The sequence below is a fragment of the Haliotis rufescens genome, unplaced genomic scaffold, assembly GCF_023055435.1.
Source record: "Haliotis rufescens isolate VD_foot unplaced genomic scaffold, xgHalRufe1.0.p SCAF_10, whole genome shotgun sequence".
Taxonomy (NCBI): Eukaryota; Metazoa; Mollusca; class Gastropoda; order Lepetellida; family Haliotidae; genus Haliotis; species Haliotis rufescens.
Genome location: NW_025963780.1, coordinates 15,542,281 through 15,562,989, shown reverse-complemented (window position 1 = coordinate 15,562,989; position 20,709 = coordinate 15,542,281). Strand labels below are relative to the sequence as shown.

Below are 20,709 nucleotides of genomic sequence, written 5' to 3'. Positions count from 1 at the left end.
CCAATGTGAACCAGAAAGAAAAAAAGTGGACCAGGGAAACCCAATGTGAACCAGAGAGACAATAGTGAACCAAGGAAACCCAATGTGAACTAGAGAGACAATAGTAAACCAAGAAAACCCAATGTGAACCAAGGAAACCCTTTAAATAACCAGAGAGAAAAATAGTGAACCAAGGAAACCCATTGTGAACCAGAGAGAACAATTGTGAACCAAGGAAACCCAATATGAACCAGGGAGACAATAGTGAACCAAGGAAAGCCTAAATGAACCAGAAAGATATGTATTGAACCAAGGCAACGCATCCCTACATGATGTGGACATCACTAAGAAAACAATGACATATATATGTGTGTCTTTACAAATATTCAACATGCATGCATTGCGCTGCGTCGACATCTGTTCAGCTACCATGTCAACCATTGTTTATATTGACAACACGCTCAGTAAACCACTCAACCATTCGTCTGTGGTATCATTAGTGCTGGTTAATGCTTTTCAACGCGAGCGAGAGATACAGACAATCACAGACAAATTGACCCAGGCGGCATTATCAACCAAGCATGACTTCTCGATTCAGTGGCTGTATGTAGACACAATGCCCGATGTCAAAGAGTTCATAATTTATTAAAATGTTTGAGACAAAATGTTGATAGCGACTGTCTTGGTAACGTGTCCAATGTAACTGATCACCACTGTTGTCAAAGTTTCATCGTCTCGCCAGTCTCCATCGAAAAGGTTCGAGCGAGTTCGTCTTTGGCAGGTCACATACCGTTCTAAGCACAACATGGTGAGTATAATATTCTAGTTACATCGTTAGCACTGTGCGATGCCACTGCTGTTGATATGGACGCCTTGGTGTTTTGGGTACATCATTCTGACTAAGGACCAACCAATTGATTTTGAAATGCTTTACGCTTAACTATTTCTGTCTTGAAGAGATATCGATATTTGTTCAGCCTCCTCAATACATCCTTTATTCAATATTAATGTGGAATTTATTCCCGAATGCTTGGAAAGCATTAACGTAGGTCCATAGTCCCGCCGTGTGTCATGGATGCACATTGCGATCTGCAGTCTTCCGCGCAGGTTACCTTGACAACCATTGTTTCCTGTTTACATCTGCATACTAAGTCAACCATTGATGTTTACACGGAATTGATTAGTGTGAAATGATGGAAGCTATCGTCTACTAATAGCGGTGTCAATAATTGTTGTGTACTGATCTGTCAGATCGAACCAGGGAGCACACGAAAGCTTGGATGATAACAATCTAACTGAAATGAATATCGATAATTGTCGTTTAAAATCCCAGATCGATGTCGTAGGGGAGGGGAAGGGAATATTAACCGGTGTACATTGAATGCAGCCACACAGTGACATGTCTTTCCAACTGACCATCGAGTCGTTTATATATTGAAAACAAACACTTCACAATTTACAAGAACCCGCAGAACATTTACATATTTGGAGACCTAATATTTTAGATGCCTAGGGGATGTCGCTGATAGTAAAGTAAAATATCTGATATATAGTCCGCTTCAATTCACAGAAATGAAAATGTCTCGATACGCATATCAAGTAAATAAAAGAGCCAACACCATTGCCATAACAAGAAATATGGTCCATTGTAAGATTCAGAATATATCATAAGCATTTGTTTATCAATCACTATCAAATAGTGGTGACACCAGGTGTTTGTGAAATAATGCTAATCATAGTTCAACCAAGTTGTGTTCAAGAAAGATAGTGACATGTTCTGATTTTTAATAAGATGCCGACCAGCAGTCAGATTTGTTTTCTGTTCCAGATTACTTGAGTAGATACAGCCATTCACTCTCAATATATTGTCTCGCAAATACAATGTCGGCCCATCAGGCATCTTGTTTTAGAAGTATATTTTCAGCTGTGATTAAACGCCTACTCACAGTTAATCCCTGTGACATTCTGTTGTTCAGAAACAAAACAGAATGTGAGAACAGACTCAAGTGAAGATCAGGTGGTTACAATGTGTTACCTGGCGCATTGCTTTTAGCATCCTGCGAGGACCATTGCGTTTAGCATCCTGCGAGGACCATTGCTTTTAGCATCCTGCGAGGACCATTGCTTATAGCATCCTGCGAGGACCATTGCTTTTAGCATCCTGCGAGGACCATTGCTTTTAGCATCCTGCGAGGACCATTGCTTTTAGCATCCTGCGAGGACCATTGCTTATAGCATCCTGCGAGGACAATTGCTTATTGCATCCTGCGAGGACAATTGCTCATAGCATCCTGCGAGGACCATTGCTCAAAGCATCTAACGTGAATCATTGCTCATAGAATCCAACGTGCACCATTGCTTATAGCATCCAACGTGATCATTGCTTATAGCATCCAACGTGGATCATTGCTCATAGAATCAAACGTGGATCATTGCTCGTAGCTTCCAACGTGCATCATTGCTCATAGAATCAAACGTGGATCATTGCTCACAGAATCCAACGTGGATCATTGCTCGTAGCATCCAACGTGCATCATTGCTCGTAGCATCCAACGTGGATCATTGCTCATAGAATCCAACGTGGATCATTGCTCATAGCATCTCACTCATAGCATCCAACGTTGATCATTGCTCATAGCATCCAACGTGGATCATTGCTCATAGAATCCAACGTGGATCATTGCTCATAGCATCCAACGTGGATCATTGCTCATAGAATCCAACGTGGATCATTGCTCATAGCATCCAACGTGGATCATTGCTCATAGCATCCAACGTTGATCATTGCTTATAGCATCCAACGTGATCATTGCTCATAGCATCCAACGTGGATCATTGCTCATAGCATCCAACGTGGATCATTGCTCATAGAATCCAACGTGATCATTGCTCATAGCATCCAACGTGGATCATTGCTCATAGCATCCAACGTGGATCATTGCTTATAGCATCCAACGTGGATCATTGCTCATAGCATCCAACGAGGATCATTGCTCATAGCATCCAACGTGGATCATTGCTCATAGCATCCAACGTGGATCATTGCTTATAGCATCCAACGTGGATCATTGCTCATAGCATCCAACGTGGATCATTGCTCATAGCATCCAACGTGGATCATTGCTCATAGAATCCAACGTGGATCATTGTTCATAGCATCCAACGTGATCATTGCTCATAGAATCCAACGTGGATCATTGTTCATAGCATCCAACGTGGATCATTGTTCATAGCATCCAACGTGGATCATTGCTTATAGCATCCAGCGTGGATCATTGCTTATAGCATCCAACGTGGATCATTGCTCATAGCATCTCACTCATAGCATCCAACGTGGATCATTGTTCATAGCATCCAACGTGGATCATTGCTCATAGCATCCAGCGTGGATCATTGTTCATAGCATCCAACGTGGATCATTGCTTATAGCATCCAACGTTGATCATTGCTCGTAGCATCCAACGTGATCATTGCTCATAGCATCCAACGTGATCATTGCTCACAGAATCCAACGTGGATCATTGCTCATAGCATCCAACGTGGATCATTGCTCATAGAATCCAACGTGATCATTGCTCATAGCATCCAACGTGATCATTGCTCATAGAATCCAACGTGGATCATTGCTCATAGCATCCAACGTGGATCATTGTTCATAGCATCCAACGTGGATCATTGCTCATAGCATCCAACGTGATCATTGCTCATAGAATCCAACGTGGATCATTGTTCATAGCATCCAACGTGGATCATTGCTTATAGCATCCAGCGTGGATCATTGCTCATAGCATCCAACGTGGATCATTGCTCATAGCATCTCACTCATAGCATCCAACGTGGATCATTGTTCATAGCATCCAACGTGGATCATTGCTTATAGCATCCAGCGTGGATCATTGCTTATAGCATCCAACGTGGATCATTGTTCATAGCATCCAACGTGGATCATTGCTTATAGCATCCAACGTGGATCATTGCTCATAGCATCCAACGTGGATCATTGCTCATAGCATCCAGCGTGGATCATTGCTCATAGCATCCAACGTGGATCATTGCTCATAGCATCCAACGTGGATCATTGCTTATAGCATCCAACGTGGATCATTGCTCATAGCATCCAGCGTGGATCATTGCTCATAGCATCCACCGTGGATCATTGCTCATAGCATCCAACGTGGATCATTGCTTATAGCATCCAACGTGGATCATTGCTCATAGCATCCAACGTGGATCATTGCTTATAGCATCCAGCGTGGATCATTGCTCGTAGCATCCAGCGTGGATCATTGCTTATAGCATCCAACGTGGATCATTGCTCACAGAATCCAACGTGGATCATTGCTCGTAGCATCCAACGTGGATCATTGCTCATGGAATTCAACGTGGATCATTGCTCATAGCATCCAACGTGGATCATTGCTCATAGAATCCAACGTGATCATTGCTCATAGAATCCAACGTGATCATTGCTCATAGAATCCAACGTGGATCATTGCTCATAGCATCCAACGTGGATCATTGTTCATAGCATCCAACGTGGATCATTGCTCATAGCATCCAACGTGATCATTGCTCATAGAATCCAACGTGGATCATTGTTCATAGCATCCAACGTGGATCATTGCTTATAGCATCCAGCGTGGATCATTGCTCATAGAATCCAACGTGGATCATTGCTCATAGCATCCAACGTGGATCATTGCTCATAGCATCCAACGTGATCATTGCTCATAGCATCCAACGTGGATCATTGTTCATAGCATCCAACGTGGATCATTGCTTATAGCATCCAGCGTGGATCATTGCTTATAGCATCCAACGTGGATCATTGCTTATAGCATCCAACGTGGATCATTGTTCATAGCATCCAACGTGGATCATTGCTTATAGCATCCAGCGTGGATCATTGCTCATAGCATCCAACGTGGATCATTGTTCATAGCATCCAACGTGATCATTGCTTATAGCATCCAACGTGGATCATTGCTTATAGCATCCAGCGTGGATCATTGCTCATAGCATCCAACGTGGATCATTGTTCATAGCATCCAACGTGGATCATTGCTTATAGCATCCAACGTGGATCATTGCTTATAGCATCCAGCGTGGATCATTGCTCATAGCATCCAACGTGGATCATTGCTCATAGCATCCAACGTGGATCATTGCTCGTAGCATCCAGCGTGGATCATTGCTCATAGCATCCAACGTGGATCATTGCTCATAGCATCCAACGTGGATCATTGCTCATAGCATCCAACGTGGATCATTGCTCATAGCATCCAACGTGGATCATTGCTCGTAGCATCCAACGTGGATCATTGCTTATAGCATCCAACGTGGATCATTGCTTATAGCATCCAGCGTGGATCATTGCTCATAGCATCCAACGTGGATCATTGCTCATAGCATCCAACGTGGATCATTGCTCATAGAATCCAACGTGATCATTGCTCATAGAATCCAACGTGATCATTGCTCATAGAATCCAACGTGGATCATTGCTCATAGCATCCAACGTGGATCATTGTTCATAGCATCCAACGTGGATCATTGCTCATAGCATCCAACGTGATCATTGCTCATAGAATCCAACGTGGATCATTGCTCATAGCATCCAACGTGGATCATTGCTTATAGCATCCAACGTGGATCATTGCTCACAGAATCCAACGTGATCATTGCTCATAGAATCCAACGTGGATCATTGCTCATAGCATCCAACGTGGATCATTGCTTATAGCATCCAACGTGGATCATTGCTCACAGAATCCAACGTGATCATTGCTCATAGAATCCAACATGGATCATTGCTCATAGCATCCAACGTGGATCATTGCTTATAGCATCCAACGTGGATCATTGCTTATAGAATCCAACGTGATCATTGCTCATGGAATTCAACGTGGATCATTGCTCATAGCATCCAACGTGATCATTGCTCATAGAATCCAACGTGGATCATTGCTCATAGCATCCAACGTGGATCATTGCTTATAGCATCCAACGTGGATCATTGCTCACAGAATCCAACGTGATCATTGCTCATAGAATCCAACGTGGATCATTGCTCATAGCATCCAACGTGGATCATTGCTTATAGCATCCAACGTGGATCATTGCTTATAGAATCCAACGTGATCATTGCTCATGAAATTCAACGTGGATCATGGCTCATAGCATCCAACGTGGATCATTGCTTATAGCATCCAACGTGGATCATTGCTCACAGAATCCAACGTGATCATTGCTCATAGAATCCAACGTGGATCATTGCTCATAGCATCCAACGTGGATCATTGCTTATAGCATCCAACGTGGATCATTGCTCACAGAATCCAACGTGATCATTGCTCATAGAATCCAACGTGGATCATGGCTCATAGCATCCAACGTGCATCATTGCTCATGGAATTCAACGTGGATCATTGCTCATAGCATCTCATTCATTCTTTGTTTCCAGAGGGAATAGAAAACTAGAAAACTAATCACACTTATACGTGTGTGTGTGTGTGTGTGTGTGCGTGCGTGCGTGCGTGCGTGCGTATGTGTACAAATATTCAACTTTCATGTACTGCATTGTGGCGACATCCGTTCAGCTATCATGACAACCATTGTTTATATTGACAACTGCATGATCAGTCAACCACAGAACCATTTGTCTGTGGTATCATAAGTGCTGGTTAATGCTTATCAGTCCCAAGTCAACCGCCACCTTCCTGGTCCTGAAGAAACTGAAACCCGTTATCCAACCCAATTGGCACCAACTGTCAATTTGCACTTCAGGACACCGTAGGGATATGCATCTCTCTGTAACCCGACACACGACGCAACAAGGACAACAGTATATAGAGCAACCAATATATTCACGACATCGATCCCTACCACACGACCTGCCTTGTCTACACCCATCTTCTCACACTACTTAATTCACCTTAACAAAGAGATACAGGCTTACAAATTGACCCAGCCGGCATTATCAACCAATCGAGACTTCACGGTTCAGGGGCTGTATGTAGACACAATGCCCGATGCACCAGTGTTTTAAATAATGAAAATGCTGGAGACAAAATGTTGATAGCGACAGCCGTCGCGCGACTGTCTTGGCAACGTGTCCAATATAATTGATCACCACTGTTGGCAAAGTTTCATTCGTCTCGCCAGTCTCCATCGAAAAGGTTCGAGCGAGTTCGTCTTTGGCAGGTCACATACTGTTCTAAGCTCAACATGGTGAGTATAATATTGTAGTTACATCGTTAGCACTGTGTGATGCGACTGCTGTTGATATGGACGCCTTGGTGTTTTGGGTACATAGTTCTGACGCAGGACCAACATTGTATAACTTTAGACGCTCGCTGGCAGGTACTTGTGGCATGGAACTTCTATTGGCATTAAGGTTGATAAACCGGTTCTAGAACCTAGTTCTAAATTCAATCATGTAAATAATTCGACTTACCACGGCAGAGATTTATTGCAATATCCAAATGTGCCATCAAATAGGTATCGAGGGCAACAGAAGAGAAAATGTTCGGAATCACATTCTTGATGACAGTTAACAACATGAGTGGTTTGTTTAGTCATTAAATGCAGAGCGTCTCAGTTTTGGTCACGTGAAGGGGTGTTGTGGAGAGTGTTTGCAGGTTCATGCAATTAATATGAATATAACTACACCTACAAGTATATATTAAGTATACGCTGCAGTATTGAAGGAAGAACTAAGTCAACCATATAGCCATTTGTCCGTGACGGCATCAGTGACATTTGTTAGGAAAGGATGAGTGAAATAGTGTGAAGTCATGGAGGCTTTCGTCTACTAATAGCGACATCGATATATGTTGTTTACTAGTTTGTCAGATCTAAGCCATAACCTTAGATCGGATTATCAATAAGGCAACAATGACTGAAATGAATATATAATGTCATTCTGCTGTTTGTCACGAGTGTCTGAAGTCTTGTATTTCCCGAGCGAGAGCGAGATTAATACATGAATTCTTACGCGAGGTTCGTAAAATCAGAATGATACACACGTAAGTCTAATAATCTCTTTATTATCCATTATTTCTTAATCCTTCTGAGCTCCCCTTTAGAAAAATGCACTAATCACCGCCGCTGTCCTAGAAACCCATAATTGGCCTAATGACGTCAACAATCTTCAGCTATGACGTCATTTCTGGAATTTTAACAGTAGCAGGTGACCTCGCCTAGATGAACACTACCAAGCTGACTGTCGTTCATTTCCCGATGAACGTCAGTATGTCACGTGATTACGTTGTCAATCGCGCGGAGACATCCTTAACTACTATAGGGGAATTCCTCAATGTCTAAAAATAACATTAAAAATAATTAGGGAAAACTGAGAGCTACATCGATATAGGCTATGAATGATGCAGGCTTTGACGTCAGATCATGTCGGGTCACCGAAATGAACCGTCCATTCGAAGCTAGAACAGAGAATGCTCGACTTATCAAAAGAAATCACCAAGCTACACACTATCGTACCTCGGGAAATCCAACCGCGCCGCCTCAAGCGGTAATGGGCAGCCGTAGTATGACTCAAACACACACCAAAAGTTCACAGAACGTTAATATGTATCCATTTTCAGCATGTGCCGGGTCTGTATTTCTTTCCAACGCTCATTTTACTGGGTGCAACTTGCATTTCAAGCGAATGACATTGCGGTAGCCGCCATTTTCTGCCGTTTGTAAAACCAAGGGATGTCACTCCAAATTGAAAGTTTGGGACGGATGACGTCTCGACTCTCCGCGTTGATATAGTTCGCTTTCAATAATTAAAGTTTGATGTTTAATGGATTGTTTTATGATTTATGAATCTATCAATATAAGGATTGAAGTTGTATTTGTTGACGTTCATCAGCTGATGAACGTCAAAAAATGCAACTTCAATCCTTACGTGACGTTATTCCGACTTTACGTCATAATAAGATTCAATAAAGTCGTCCTGATGACGGAAATAATACACTGGTGCGCGAGCAGTGATATTTGCACTAGTGCACATAAGAATGTTATGAACTCGGTTATTTCTAACCCTACGGATAATAACGATACTTATTCTTTGAGACACAGAGCGATGTGCCCGAGTAAAAGGCCTCCTAGACCCGTTTAGAGTCAAGGTTAACACACGACACTCGCAGTTCATACGAAAGTACACATTACGACCTATGGACACAGCAAAAAGTTGTCTCTACTTTCTTACTATGTGGCTTAGATCGCAAACGTAACCTTTCATGTTTCCATTTCAATTAAAAAAATATCCCTTTAAATGCATTCACACACAAGGTTGTCTAAATCTGCGCAAACGAAGCCCATCTTGTCTCCATTGACTGCCGAGATTGAATGGATTGAAACGTGGTGTCGACGGGTCTCTAACGTAACGGTCGTCTGTGTCGCACGTGCAAAACATTAAACGGGGTGTCACGTCATATGCGTTGGTGACGTGGACAGACATGTGATGAACAAGTTCGCTGCGGAATGGAATGACTGTACATTCGTTATTTCGTGAGCCGTAACTCGTTCGATTCGCGCACAGCCCCTCTTAATATCTCGTGATACACTCACAATTCAACAACTGACACATGGTCTACAGTTTGTTTGTTGTTTAACGCCGCACTCAGCAATATTCCAACTATATGACGGCAGTCTGTAAATAATCGAGTCTGGACAAGACAATCCAGTGATTGACATCATGAGCATCGATCTACGCAACTGGGATGACATGCATCAACCAAGTCAGCGAGCCTGACCACCCGATCCCGTTAGTCGCCTCTAACGACATGCATAGTCGCCTCTTACGGCAAGCATTGGTTACTGAAGACCTCTTCTAACCCGGATATTCACGGGTACTTGATCCATAGAGGTCTTTTCACGCATAGGGTTAATTTCAACCTTATTCATTGTTCCAGAGGGAATGTATCTCCATCCACGTCGGCCAGGCCGGATGTCAGATGGGCAATGCATGCTGGGAGTTGTATTGTCTGGAGCACGGCATCCAGCCTGATGGTCAGATGCCCTCAGACAAGACCCTCGGGGGTGGGGACGACTCTTTCAACACCTTCTTCAGCGAGACTGGAGCAGGGAAACACGTCCCCAGGGCCGTCTTCGTCGACCTTGAACCTACAGTTGTCGGTAAGTGCCGTGTTTAGTGGATGATGTGTAGACTTTGTTCATTGTATGACGTCATACCTTTACTACTTTATTACTCTCTGATATGATATCTATAAATTAATACAGAAGTGTAAACGTCATCGTGGTGAATCTAAGGACGCAAACAGTGTGTCATTGACGCTACACGAAATTAATTATTCAATGACTTTTAAACATTCGCTTTAAAAGAATCGTTTCTTTTGTTATAAAAGATGAGGTCCGTACCGGCACCTACCGCCAGCTGTTCCACCCCGAGCAACTGATCACCGGCAAGGAGGACGCCGCCAACAACTACGCCCGTGGTCACTACACAGTTGGCAAGGAGCTCATTGACCTTGTCCTTGACCGAATCAGGAAACTAGCTGACCAGTGCACTGGACTCCAGGGCTTTCTCATTTTCCACAGCTTCGGTGGTGGCACTGGCTCCGGCTTCACTTCACTGCTTCTTGAGCGCCTCAGCGTTGACTACGGCAAGAAATCCAAGCTAGAGTTTGCTATCTATCCAGCTCCTCAGGTCTCTACTGCTGTCGTGGAGCCCTACAACTCCATCTTGACTACCCACACCACCCTGGAGCACTCTGATGTCGCCTTCATGGTCGACAACGAGGCTATTTACGATATCTGCAGACGTAACCTTGACATTGAGCGTCCAACGTACACCAACCTAAACCGTCTGATTGGTCAAATCGTCAGCTCCATCACTGCCTCTCTCCGATTTGACGGTGCCCTGAACGTTGATCTGACCGAGTTTCAGACCAACTTGGTGCCCTACCCACGTATCCACTTCCCTCTGGCTACCTATGCACCAGTTATCTCCGCCGAGAAAGCCTACCACGAACAACTCTCTGTCGCGGAAATTACCAACGCTTGTTTCGAGCCCGCCAACCAGATGGTGAAATGCGACCCCCGACACGGTAAATACATGGCCTGTTGTCTGCTGTACCGTGGTGATGTCGTACCAAAAGATATCAATGCTGCCATCGCCACAATCAAGACCAAGAGAACCATCCAGTTCGTCGACTGGTGTCCCACTGGTTTCAAGATCGGCATCAACTACCAACCACCAACTGTTGTCCCCGGTGGAGACCTGGCCAAGGTCCAGAGAGCCGCCTGCATGTTGGCAAATACAACAGCTATCGCCGAGGCCTGGGCTCGCCTTGACCACAAGTTCGACCTGATGTACGCCAAGCGTGCCTTCGTCCACTGGTACGTGGGTGAGGGTATGGAGGAGGGAGAGTTCTCCGAGGCCCGTGAAGACTTGGCAGCCCTGGAGAAGGACTACGAAGAGGTCGGTATTGATTCCGTGCAGGATGAACAGGAAGAAGGAGAGGAATACTAGACGCGGAACCATGGCATCGATGTTTTTAGTTAAATGAATACTCCGATTACTGTATCTTTTTGGTTTTGCCGTTTGAATATGGTCTCTCCGTACCCTTGTTACTTAATGGATACCAGTGTTGATATACTGTATAGAAATGAATAAAGTATCACTATCATCTACTTATTCCATTTGTTTTGCTTTCCATCAGCATAACAGAGGCCGAGATGGTGGTATGTGTCTAGCTTTTCTATTATTCATTTATTCATTGATGGAGTCGACTTAGTGGAACGAGCTTTTGATTTTCGTTTGAGTCTACTGTCGAAGTACAATTAAATATACTACCGACAAAACACAAGGGAACTGATGAAATAGTAGTGAAGGTTCAATGACGATAAATGTCTGTAAAATAAATTTTGGGCGTGTAGATCACTATCAGGTGTGTCCACCATGTTTGGCGATACATATACAGTTATGTCACGGCGTCTCAGCTTCACGCGGGAGGAAAGCCCGAAGCGATGCGACTGTAGACATCTATCGGTTTGGTGAAACCATCGAGCATGGTTATGGTGCTGACAACCAAGAACCATTCTACTTAGAATAACGACTGGTCTGTCTGATCCAAACTCCATTATTCACAGGACGTTGTGATACATTTGTGAAACGCTGGTATCCTAAACCTAATCTTCAATGCTTTGGATCTCTTCCGTAATGTTGGCCGCCGATACATTCAACAAAATATCTGATAGTTATTTAGCGCCAGTTATATCACGACGTTTCAGCATGATGTGGAAGGAAAGCCAAAAGTGACGACGGTCCATCAGTGAGTGAATGAGTGAGCATCGATTTGATTTGTAGGTGGGAGGGTGGGAGGTAATTTTATTTAGAACAATCTATTTTTCCCCAGCTAAAATCCAACAAACTTTGTATTTACAGAGCACGATCAAACAATCTAGTTATTTTCACCATTAACACAAACATGCATTGTCCACATAACAAATTATTCATTTTTTTCACCACTGCTAACTATTCATTTTGGAAATATTTTCTGAACAGACTATTCAGTTTAAACATTTTAGTCAACTTATCTTGAAAGGGATGGGTAAACAGGCCTACCTGTATATATTTATATATATATATATATATAGTCAACTTATCTTGAAAGGGATGGGTAAACAGGCCTAGCTGGCTTATGTAAATACCGCTTCCTGTTACATATTTACATTTACGTTAACATCAAACAGTAAGGCCAAGTAACAATACATCTTATATAATAAGAACAGGCATATAAACTTTATATACTTCAATGTACAAACCACTATTTTCTATAAAATGGTCAGACATTAGTATGTTGTGGTTGACATCTCTTGTTAAATTGTTGTTACCATACAATGCTGTTTTCAGATCAAGACCTTTTATGTAGTAGTACACTGTGCTTCTAATGTGATGATAAGTAGGACAAGTAAAGAGGAAGAGAAGTGGAGACTCCAAATAAACATAAAAAACACACTGACAAGCTGACTATGTAATTACATATTATCAACAATGGCATTTATATCATAAGAAAAAGCAAAGGACCCAATACAGATCCCTGAGGTTCACCGGCTACTCTGTGTGATCGATTGGATATGGATCGATTTGTATAAATGAAACTATTCATTTACACCCCCACCCCCCTTCACTAACCCCCTTTAGAAATCACATGTATACTCCCTAAGTTGTTTTTAAGGCCGCTTTGAACAGTATTTCACTACCATCATGACGTATCGGCATACTGCAGATGCCTAGATTTGCTTGGCCTGTTTACCTTCATGTGTTCATGTGTTTTCCTCTGAGTATTCATATATTCATGAACCACGCGTGATATATACGCGTGTGCTTGTTTCTTTTGCTACATATAAGTTATAAGTTAAAGAAAGCCGTTAAAGTGTCCGCTGATCACAACAAAGCGAGTGATGGAGTTGGATTCATCGCCGCTTTGAACAGTGTTCCAGTTTTATGACGGCGTGTCAGCTTGATGTGGGAGCAAAGCCCAATGCAGGTCACGGGTATGGTGCTGACAAACCTAGAAACATAATCGGGGCGTGGGGATTTGAACCCACGATCATAGGTTTCAGGTGTGCCCAAGGGACGCAACTCTTTACAGCAAATTGCGGCGCCTTAATTCCTTTATAAGATAATAATAGTGATCAATTCCTGTATTTTTGTTCTTTCTAAATCGCATTTACTACATGTCTGTCATGCTCTCTACGAAGATGTAATCTAAAAGTAAAACAGCTGGAAAAGAATTTAACAAAAACACACTGAAGGATATCGATATAACACGGACTTGATATAAACGGTTGTCACACTGGCAGCCTAGGTTTTCAATCAGAAGGGAAAATTGACACCCGCACGGACATCTCCTGCACGAAAATCGATTATTAAAATTTGAGTGACCTAAGTCAGCTCGGTAGGTATAGGCAACTTCGGTCAACCGCTGTCAACTCCATCTTTCTAAACCAATTGCATACACTACAAATAAAAAAAACCATCTATAGCCGGACAAATATTATACGGCGCCTCCACTTTCTTCAATTTTTTATTCAATAACAGTATTGATACATCATAGTGAATTTTCCTAATACATAGCATGCATAAGCACTTTCTATCATGATATCTCCCCACATGTACACACACGCCGTCAGTTATAACAATATTGGACTCAGATTTTGAAGGAATCACATGCTAATAAGGAAGAGAATATATGGATGTCAACTTCTTTATTATGAGGGACACAACGTTTCGGTGTATATGCTTACTCCTTCATCAGGTGAATGGATGCCATGAGGCAGAGAGCATATATATGTACATGTAAGGACAACATGTTGCTGAAGACCTTTTCTAACCGGGATCTTCATGGGTCCTCAACATTGTAAACGGAACAATTCAATGACGCATTACACTTAATTCTCCTTTCGCCTCGCGATCTGATATTAATTTCTGTTATGGTTGAGACATATAATTGAACAGGAAATACATGCATTGTGAATTTGGTTTACCACGAAGTCTATTCGTGATTCTAAAGGCGGCCTGGAATTCCAACACTTGCATTAGACATACCACAACAGTAATGAGACAAACGGGTTCGGATTTTGCTCCTCCTTGGCAGAAATTCTGTCTGAGGTGAAGGCTTATGTCTTGTGTCTACTTTCTAAGATAAAAGATTGTTTTGAGTTTTGATATTATAGCGTAAAATACCTAAATACTAAATAATAAGTAAGTTAGAGTCCAAATATTTAAATTCTTAAATAATTACCATTCAGACTATTTAAACGATACAATGTCCAGACATACACACTGATGATGATGTTGTTTTGACCTTATCAACATCCATACATAAAGTCAACATGATGTGGACAGCTAGAAAACTAATCACACTTATACTTATGTGTGTGTGCGTTCGTGCATGCGTGCGTATGTTTCTGTGTGCGTGTGTGTGTGTGCAAATTGTCAACTTTGTGAACTGCTTTGTGGCGACATCCGTTCTGCTACCATGACAACCATTGTTTATATTGACAACGGCATGCTCAGTCAACCACACACCCATTTGTCCGTGGTATCACCTACAACGACGCAACAAGGACAACAGTATATAAAGCAACCAATATATTCACGACATCGATCCCTAGCACTCCACCTGCATTGTTTACACCCATCTTCTCACACTACTTAATTCACCTTAACAAAGAGATACAGGCAAACTAGCCGGCATTATCAACCAAGCGAGACTTCACGGTTCAGGGGCTGTATGTAGACACAATGCCCGATGCACCAGTGTTTTAAATAATGAAAATGCTGGAGACAAAATGTTGATAGCGACAGCCGTCGCGCGACTGTCTTGCCAAACGTGTCCAATATAATTGATCACCACTGTTGGCAAAGTTTCATTCGTCTCGCCAGTCTCCATCGAAAAGGTTCGAGCGAGTTCGTCTTTGGCAGGTCACATACTGTTCTAAGCTCAACATGGTGAGTATAATATTGTAGTTACATCGTTAGCACTGTGTGATGCGACTGCTGTTGATATGGACGCCTTGGTGTTTTGGGTACATAGTTCTGACGCAGGACCAACATTGTATAACTTTAGACGCTCGCTGGCAGGTACTTGTGGCATGGAACTTCTATTGGCATTAAGGTTGATAAACCGGTTCTAGAACCTAGTTCTAAATTCAATCATGTAAATAATTCGACTTACCACGGCAGATATTTATTGTTATATCCAAAAGTGCCATCAAATAGGTATCGAGGGCGACAGAAGTTCGGAATCACATTCTTGATGACAATTAACAACATGAGTGGTTTGTTTAGCAGAGCGTCCCAGTTTTGGTCACGTGATGGGGTGTTGCGGAGAGTGTTTGCAGGCTTATGCAATGACTTATATCATGTCAATTAATATAAATAAAACTATACCTACAAGTAGTGTTAAGTCATGGAGCCTATCGTCTACTAATAGCGACATCGATATATGTTGTTTACTAGTTTGTCAGATCTAAGCCATAACCTTAGATCGGATTATTAATAAGGCAACAATGACTGAAATGAATATATAATGTCATTCTGCTGTTTGTCACGAGTGTCTGAAGTCTTGTATTTCCCGAGCGAGAGCGAGATTAATACATGAATTCTTACGCGAGGTTCGTAAAATCAGAATGATACACACGTAAGTCTAATAATTTCTTTATTATCCATTATTTCTTAATCCTTCTGAGCTCCCCTTTAGAAAAATGCACTGATCACCGCCGCTGTCCTAGAAAACCATAATTGGCCTAATAGTGACGTCAACAATCTTCAGCTATGGCGTCATTTCTGGAATATTAACAGAAGCGGGTGACCTCGCCTAGGTGAACACTACCAAGCTGACTGTCGTTCATTTCCCGATGAACGTCAGTATGTCACGTGATTACGTTGTCAATCGCGCGGAGACATCCTTTACTACTTTAGGGGAATTCCTCAATGTCTAAAAATAACATTAAAAATAATTAGGGAAAACTGAGAGCTACATCGATATAGGCTATGAATGATGCAGGCTTTGACGTCAGATCATGTCGGGTCACCGAAATGAACCGTCCATTCGAAGCTAGAACAGAGAATGCTCGACTTATCAAAAGAAATCACCAAGCTACACACTATCGTACCTCGGGAAATCCAACCGCGCCGCCTCAAGCGGTAATGGGCAGCCGTAGTATGACTCAAACACACACCAAAAGTTCACAGAACGTTAATATGTATCAGTTTTCAGCATGTGCCGGGTCTGTATTTCTTTCCAACGCTCATTTTACTGGGTGCAACTTGCATTTCAAACGAATGACATTGCGGTAGCCGCCATTTTCTGCCGTTTGTAAAACCAAGGGATGTCACTCCAAATTGAAAGTTTGGGACGGATGACGTCTCGACTCTCCGCGTTGATATAGTTCGCTTTCAATAATTAAAGTTTGATGTTTAATGGATTGTTTTATGATTTATGAATCTATCAATATAAGGATTGAAGTTGTAAATAATCGAGTCTGGACAAGACAATCCAGTGATTGACATCATGAGCATCGATCTACGCAACTGGGATGACATGCATCAACCAAGTCAGCGAGCCTGACCACCCGATCCCGTTAGTCGCCTCTAACGACATGCATAGTCGCCTCTTACGGCAAGCATTGGTTACTGAAGACCTCTTCTAACCCGGATATTCACGGGTACTTGATCCATAGAGGTCTTTTCACGCATAGGGTTAATTTCAACCTTATTCATTGTTCCAGAGGGAATGTATCTCCATCCACGTCGGCCAGGCCGGATGTCAGATGGGCAATGCATGCTGGGAGTTGTATTGTCTGGAGCACGGCATCCAGCCTGATGGTCAGATGCCCTCAGACAAGACCCTCGGGGGTGGGGACGACTCTTTCAACACCTTCTTCAGCGAGACTGGAGCAGGGAAACACGTCCCCAGGGCCGTCTTCGTCGACCTTGAACCTACAGTTGTCGGTAAGTGCCGTGTTTAGTGGATGATGTGTAGACTTTGTTCATTGTATGACGTCATACCTTTACTACTTTATTACTCTCTGATATGATATCTATAAATTAATACAGAAGTGTAAACGTCATCGTGGTGAATCTAAGGACGCAAACAGTGTGTCACTGACGCTACACGAAATTAATTATTCAATGACTTTTAAACATTCGCTTTAAAAGAATCGTTTCTTTTGTTATAAAAGATGAGGTCCGTACCGGCACCTACCGCCAGCTGTTCCACCCCGAGCAACTGATCACCGGCAAGGAGGACGCCGCCAACAACTACGCCCGTGGTCACTACACAGTTGGCAAGGAGCTCATTGACCTTGTCCTTGACCGAATCAGGAAACTAGCTGACCAGTGCACTGGACTCCAGGGCTTTCTCATTTTCCACAGCTTCGGTGGTGGCACTGGCTCCGGCTTCACTTCACTGCTTCTTGAGCGTCTTAGCGTCGATTACGGCAAGAAATCCAAGCTAGAGTTTGCTATCTATCCAGCTCCTCAGGTTTCTACTGCTGTCGTGGAGCCCTACAACTCCATCCTGACCACCCACACCACCCTGGAGCACTCTGATGTCGCCTTCATGGTCGACAACGAGGCTATTTACGATATCTGCAGACGTAACCTTGACATTGAGCGTCCAACGTACACCAACCTAAACCGTCTGATTGGTCAAATCGTCAGCTCCATCACTGCCTCTCTCCGATTTGACGGTGCCCTGAACGTTGATCTGACCGAGTTTCAGACCAACTTGGTGCCCTACCCACGTATCCACTTCCCTCTGGCTACCTATGCACCAGTTATCTCCGCCGAGAAAGCCTACCACGAACAACTCTCTGTCGCGGAAATTACCAACGCTTGTTTCGAGCCCGCCAACCAGATGGTGAAATGCGACCCCCGACACGGTAAATACATGGCCTGTTGTCTGCTGTACCGTGGTGATGTCGTACCAAAAGATATCAATGCTGCCATCGCCACAATCAAGACCAAGAGAACCATCCAGTTCGTCGACTGGTGTCCCACTGGTTTCAAGATCGGCATCAACTACCAACCACCAACTGTTGTCCCCGGTGGTGACCTGGCCAAGGTCCAGAGAGCCGCCTGCATGTTGGCAAATACAACAGCCATCGCCGAGGCCTGGGCTCGCCTTGACCACAAGTTCGACCTGATGTACGCCAAGCGTGCCTTCGTCCACTGGTACGTGGGTGAGGGTATGGAGGAGGGAGAGTTCTCCGAGGCCCGTGAAGACTTGGCAGCCCTGGAGAAGGACTACGAGGAGGTCGGTATTGATTCCGTGCAGGATGAACAGGAAGAAGGAGAGGAATACTAGACACGGACACCTTGGTCATTACAGCCACAGCGTTTTCCTTCCTTATTAACTATATGGATATTCTTTGAAAAAATAACATCCGTCCAGGCATATGTGATCTCTAGCTTTACTTATCAGCTTCTCTTATATGCAATCCAATCGCGTTCTTTGCTTATCCATCCTCGATGTTGTATTTTTATCAATTAGTGAGTGAGTTAGGCTTAACGCCGTTTTGAGCAGTATTCCAGTTATATCACGGCGTGTCAGTTTAATGTTTGAGGAAAGCCTTTCTCTCATAGATCTATACTCGGTTTTCCATATCCAGTCGAATTTACGCGCAAATCTGTCTTTCTTGTGTAAATATGGTCTCTCGGGACCATTGTTACTTAATGGATACCAGTGTTGATATACTGTATAGAAATGAATAAAGTATCACTATCATCTACTTCTACCATTTGTTTTGCTTTCCATCAACATTACAGAGGTCGAGATGGGGGTATGTGTCATGGCTTTTCTATTGTTCATTTATTCATTGATGGAGTCGACTCAGTGGAACAAGCTTTTGATTTTCGTTTGTCGGAGTACAATTAAATATACTACCGACAAAACACAAGGGAACTGATGAAATAGTAGTGAAGGTTCAATGACGATAAATGTCTGTAAAATAAATTTTGGGCGTGTAGATCACTATCAGGTGTGTCCACCATGTTTGGCGATACATATACAGTTATGTCACGGCGTCTCAGCTTACGCGGGAGGAAAGCCCGAAGCGATGCGACTGTAGACATCTATCAGTTTGGTGAAACCATCGAGCATGGTTATGGTGCTGACAACCAAGAACCATTCTACTTAGAATAACGACTGGTTTGTCTGATCCAAACTCCATTATTCACAGGACGTTGTGATACATTTGTGAAACGCTGGTATCCTAAACCTAATCTTCAATGCTTTGGATCTCTTCCGTAATGTTGGCCGCCGATACATTCAACAAAATATCTGATAGTTATTTAGCGCCAGTTATATCACGACGTTTCAGCATGATGTGGAAGGAAAGCCAAAAGTGACGACGGTCCATCAGTGAGTGAATGAGTGAGCATCGATTTGATTTGTAGGTGGGAGGGTGGGAGGTAATTTTATTTAGAACAATCTATTTTTCCCCAGCTAAAATCCAACAAACTTTGTATTTACAGAGCACGATCAAACAATCTAGTTATTTTCACCATTAACACAAACATGCATTGTCCACATAACAAATTATTCATTTTTTTCACCACTGCTAACTATTCATTTTGGAAATATTTTCTGAACAGACTATTCAGTTTAAACATTTTAGTCAACTTATCTTGAAAGGGATGGGTAAACAGGCCTAGCTGGCTTATGTAAATACCGCTTCCTGTTACATATTTACATTTACGTTAACATCAAACAGTAAGGCCAAGTAACAATACATCTTATATAATAAGAACAGGCATATAAACTTTATATATATTTATACTCAATGTACAAACCACTATTTTCTATAAAATGGTCAGGCATTAGTATGTTGTGGTTGACATCTCTTGTTAAATTGTTGTTACCATACAATGCTGTTTTCAGATCAAGACCTTTTATGTAGTAGTACACTGTGCTTCTAATGTGATGATAAGTAGGACAAGTAAAGAGGAAGAGAAGTGGAGACTCCAAATAAACATAAAAAACACACTGACAAGCTGACTATGTAATTACATATTATCAACAATGGCATTTATATCATAAGAAAAAGCAAAGGACCCAATACAGATCCCTGAGGTTCACCGGCTACTCTGTGTGATCGATTGGATATGGATCGATTTGTATAAATGAAACTATTCATTTACACCCCCACCCCCCTTCACTAACCCCCTTTAGAAATCACATGTATACT

The 20,709-nt window shown here is 42.7% G+C and overlaps 2 protein-coding genes across 3 annotated transcripts; both read left to right on the top strand.

Moving 5' to 3' along the window:
• The first annotated feature begins 637 nt into the window (after positions 1-637).
• LOC124120936 (tubulin alpha-3 chain-like) lies at positions 638-11,640 on the top strand. Of its 2 annotated transcripts, none has more exons than XM_046483846.1 (3): positions 638-787; positions 9,900-10,122; positions 10,353-11,640. In XM_046483846.1, exons 1-3 carry the CDS (start codon positions 785-787, stop codon positions 11,477-11,479), a joined length of 1,353 nt encoding a protein of 450 aa, XP_046339802.1. In that variant the 5' UTR covers positions 638-784; the 3' UTR covers positions 11,480-11,640. The 2 variants fall into 2 exon arrangements, with proteins under 2 accessions (XP_046339802.1, XP_046339801.1); XM_046483845.2 differs by lacking the exon at positions 638-787 and adding an exon at positions 7,033-7,209.
• Positions 11,641-15,289: 3,649 nt separating this feature from the next.
• Positions 15,290-19,251, top strand: LOC124120941 (tubulin alpha-3 chain-like). Its single transcript, XM_046483856.2, has 3 exons — positions 15,290-15,466; positions 17,248-17,470; positions 17,701-19,251. Exons 1-3 carry the CDS (start codon positions 15,464-15,466, stop codon positions 18,825-18,827), a joined length of 1,353 nt encoding a protein of 450 aa, XP_046339812.2. The 5' UTR covers positions 15,290-15,463; the 3' UTR covers positions 18,828-19,251.
• The last annotated feature ends 1,458 nt before the right edge of the window (positions 19,252-20,709 follow it).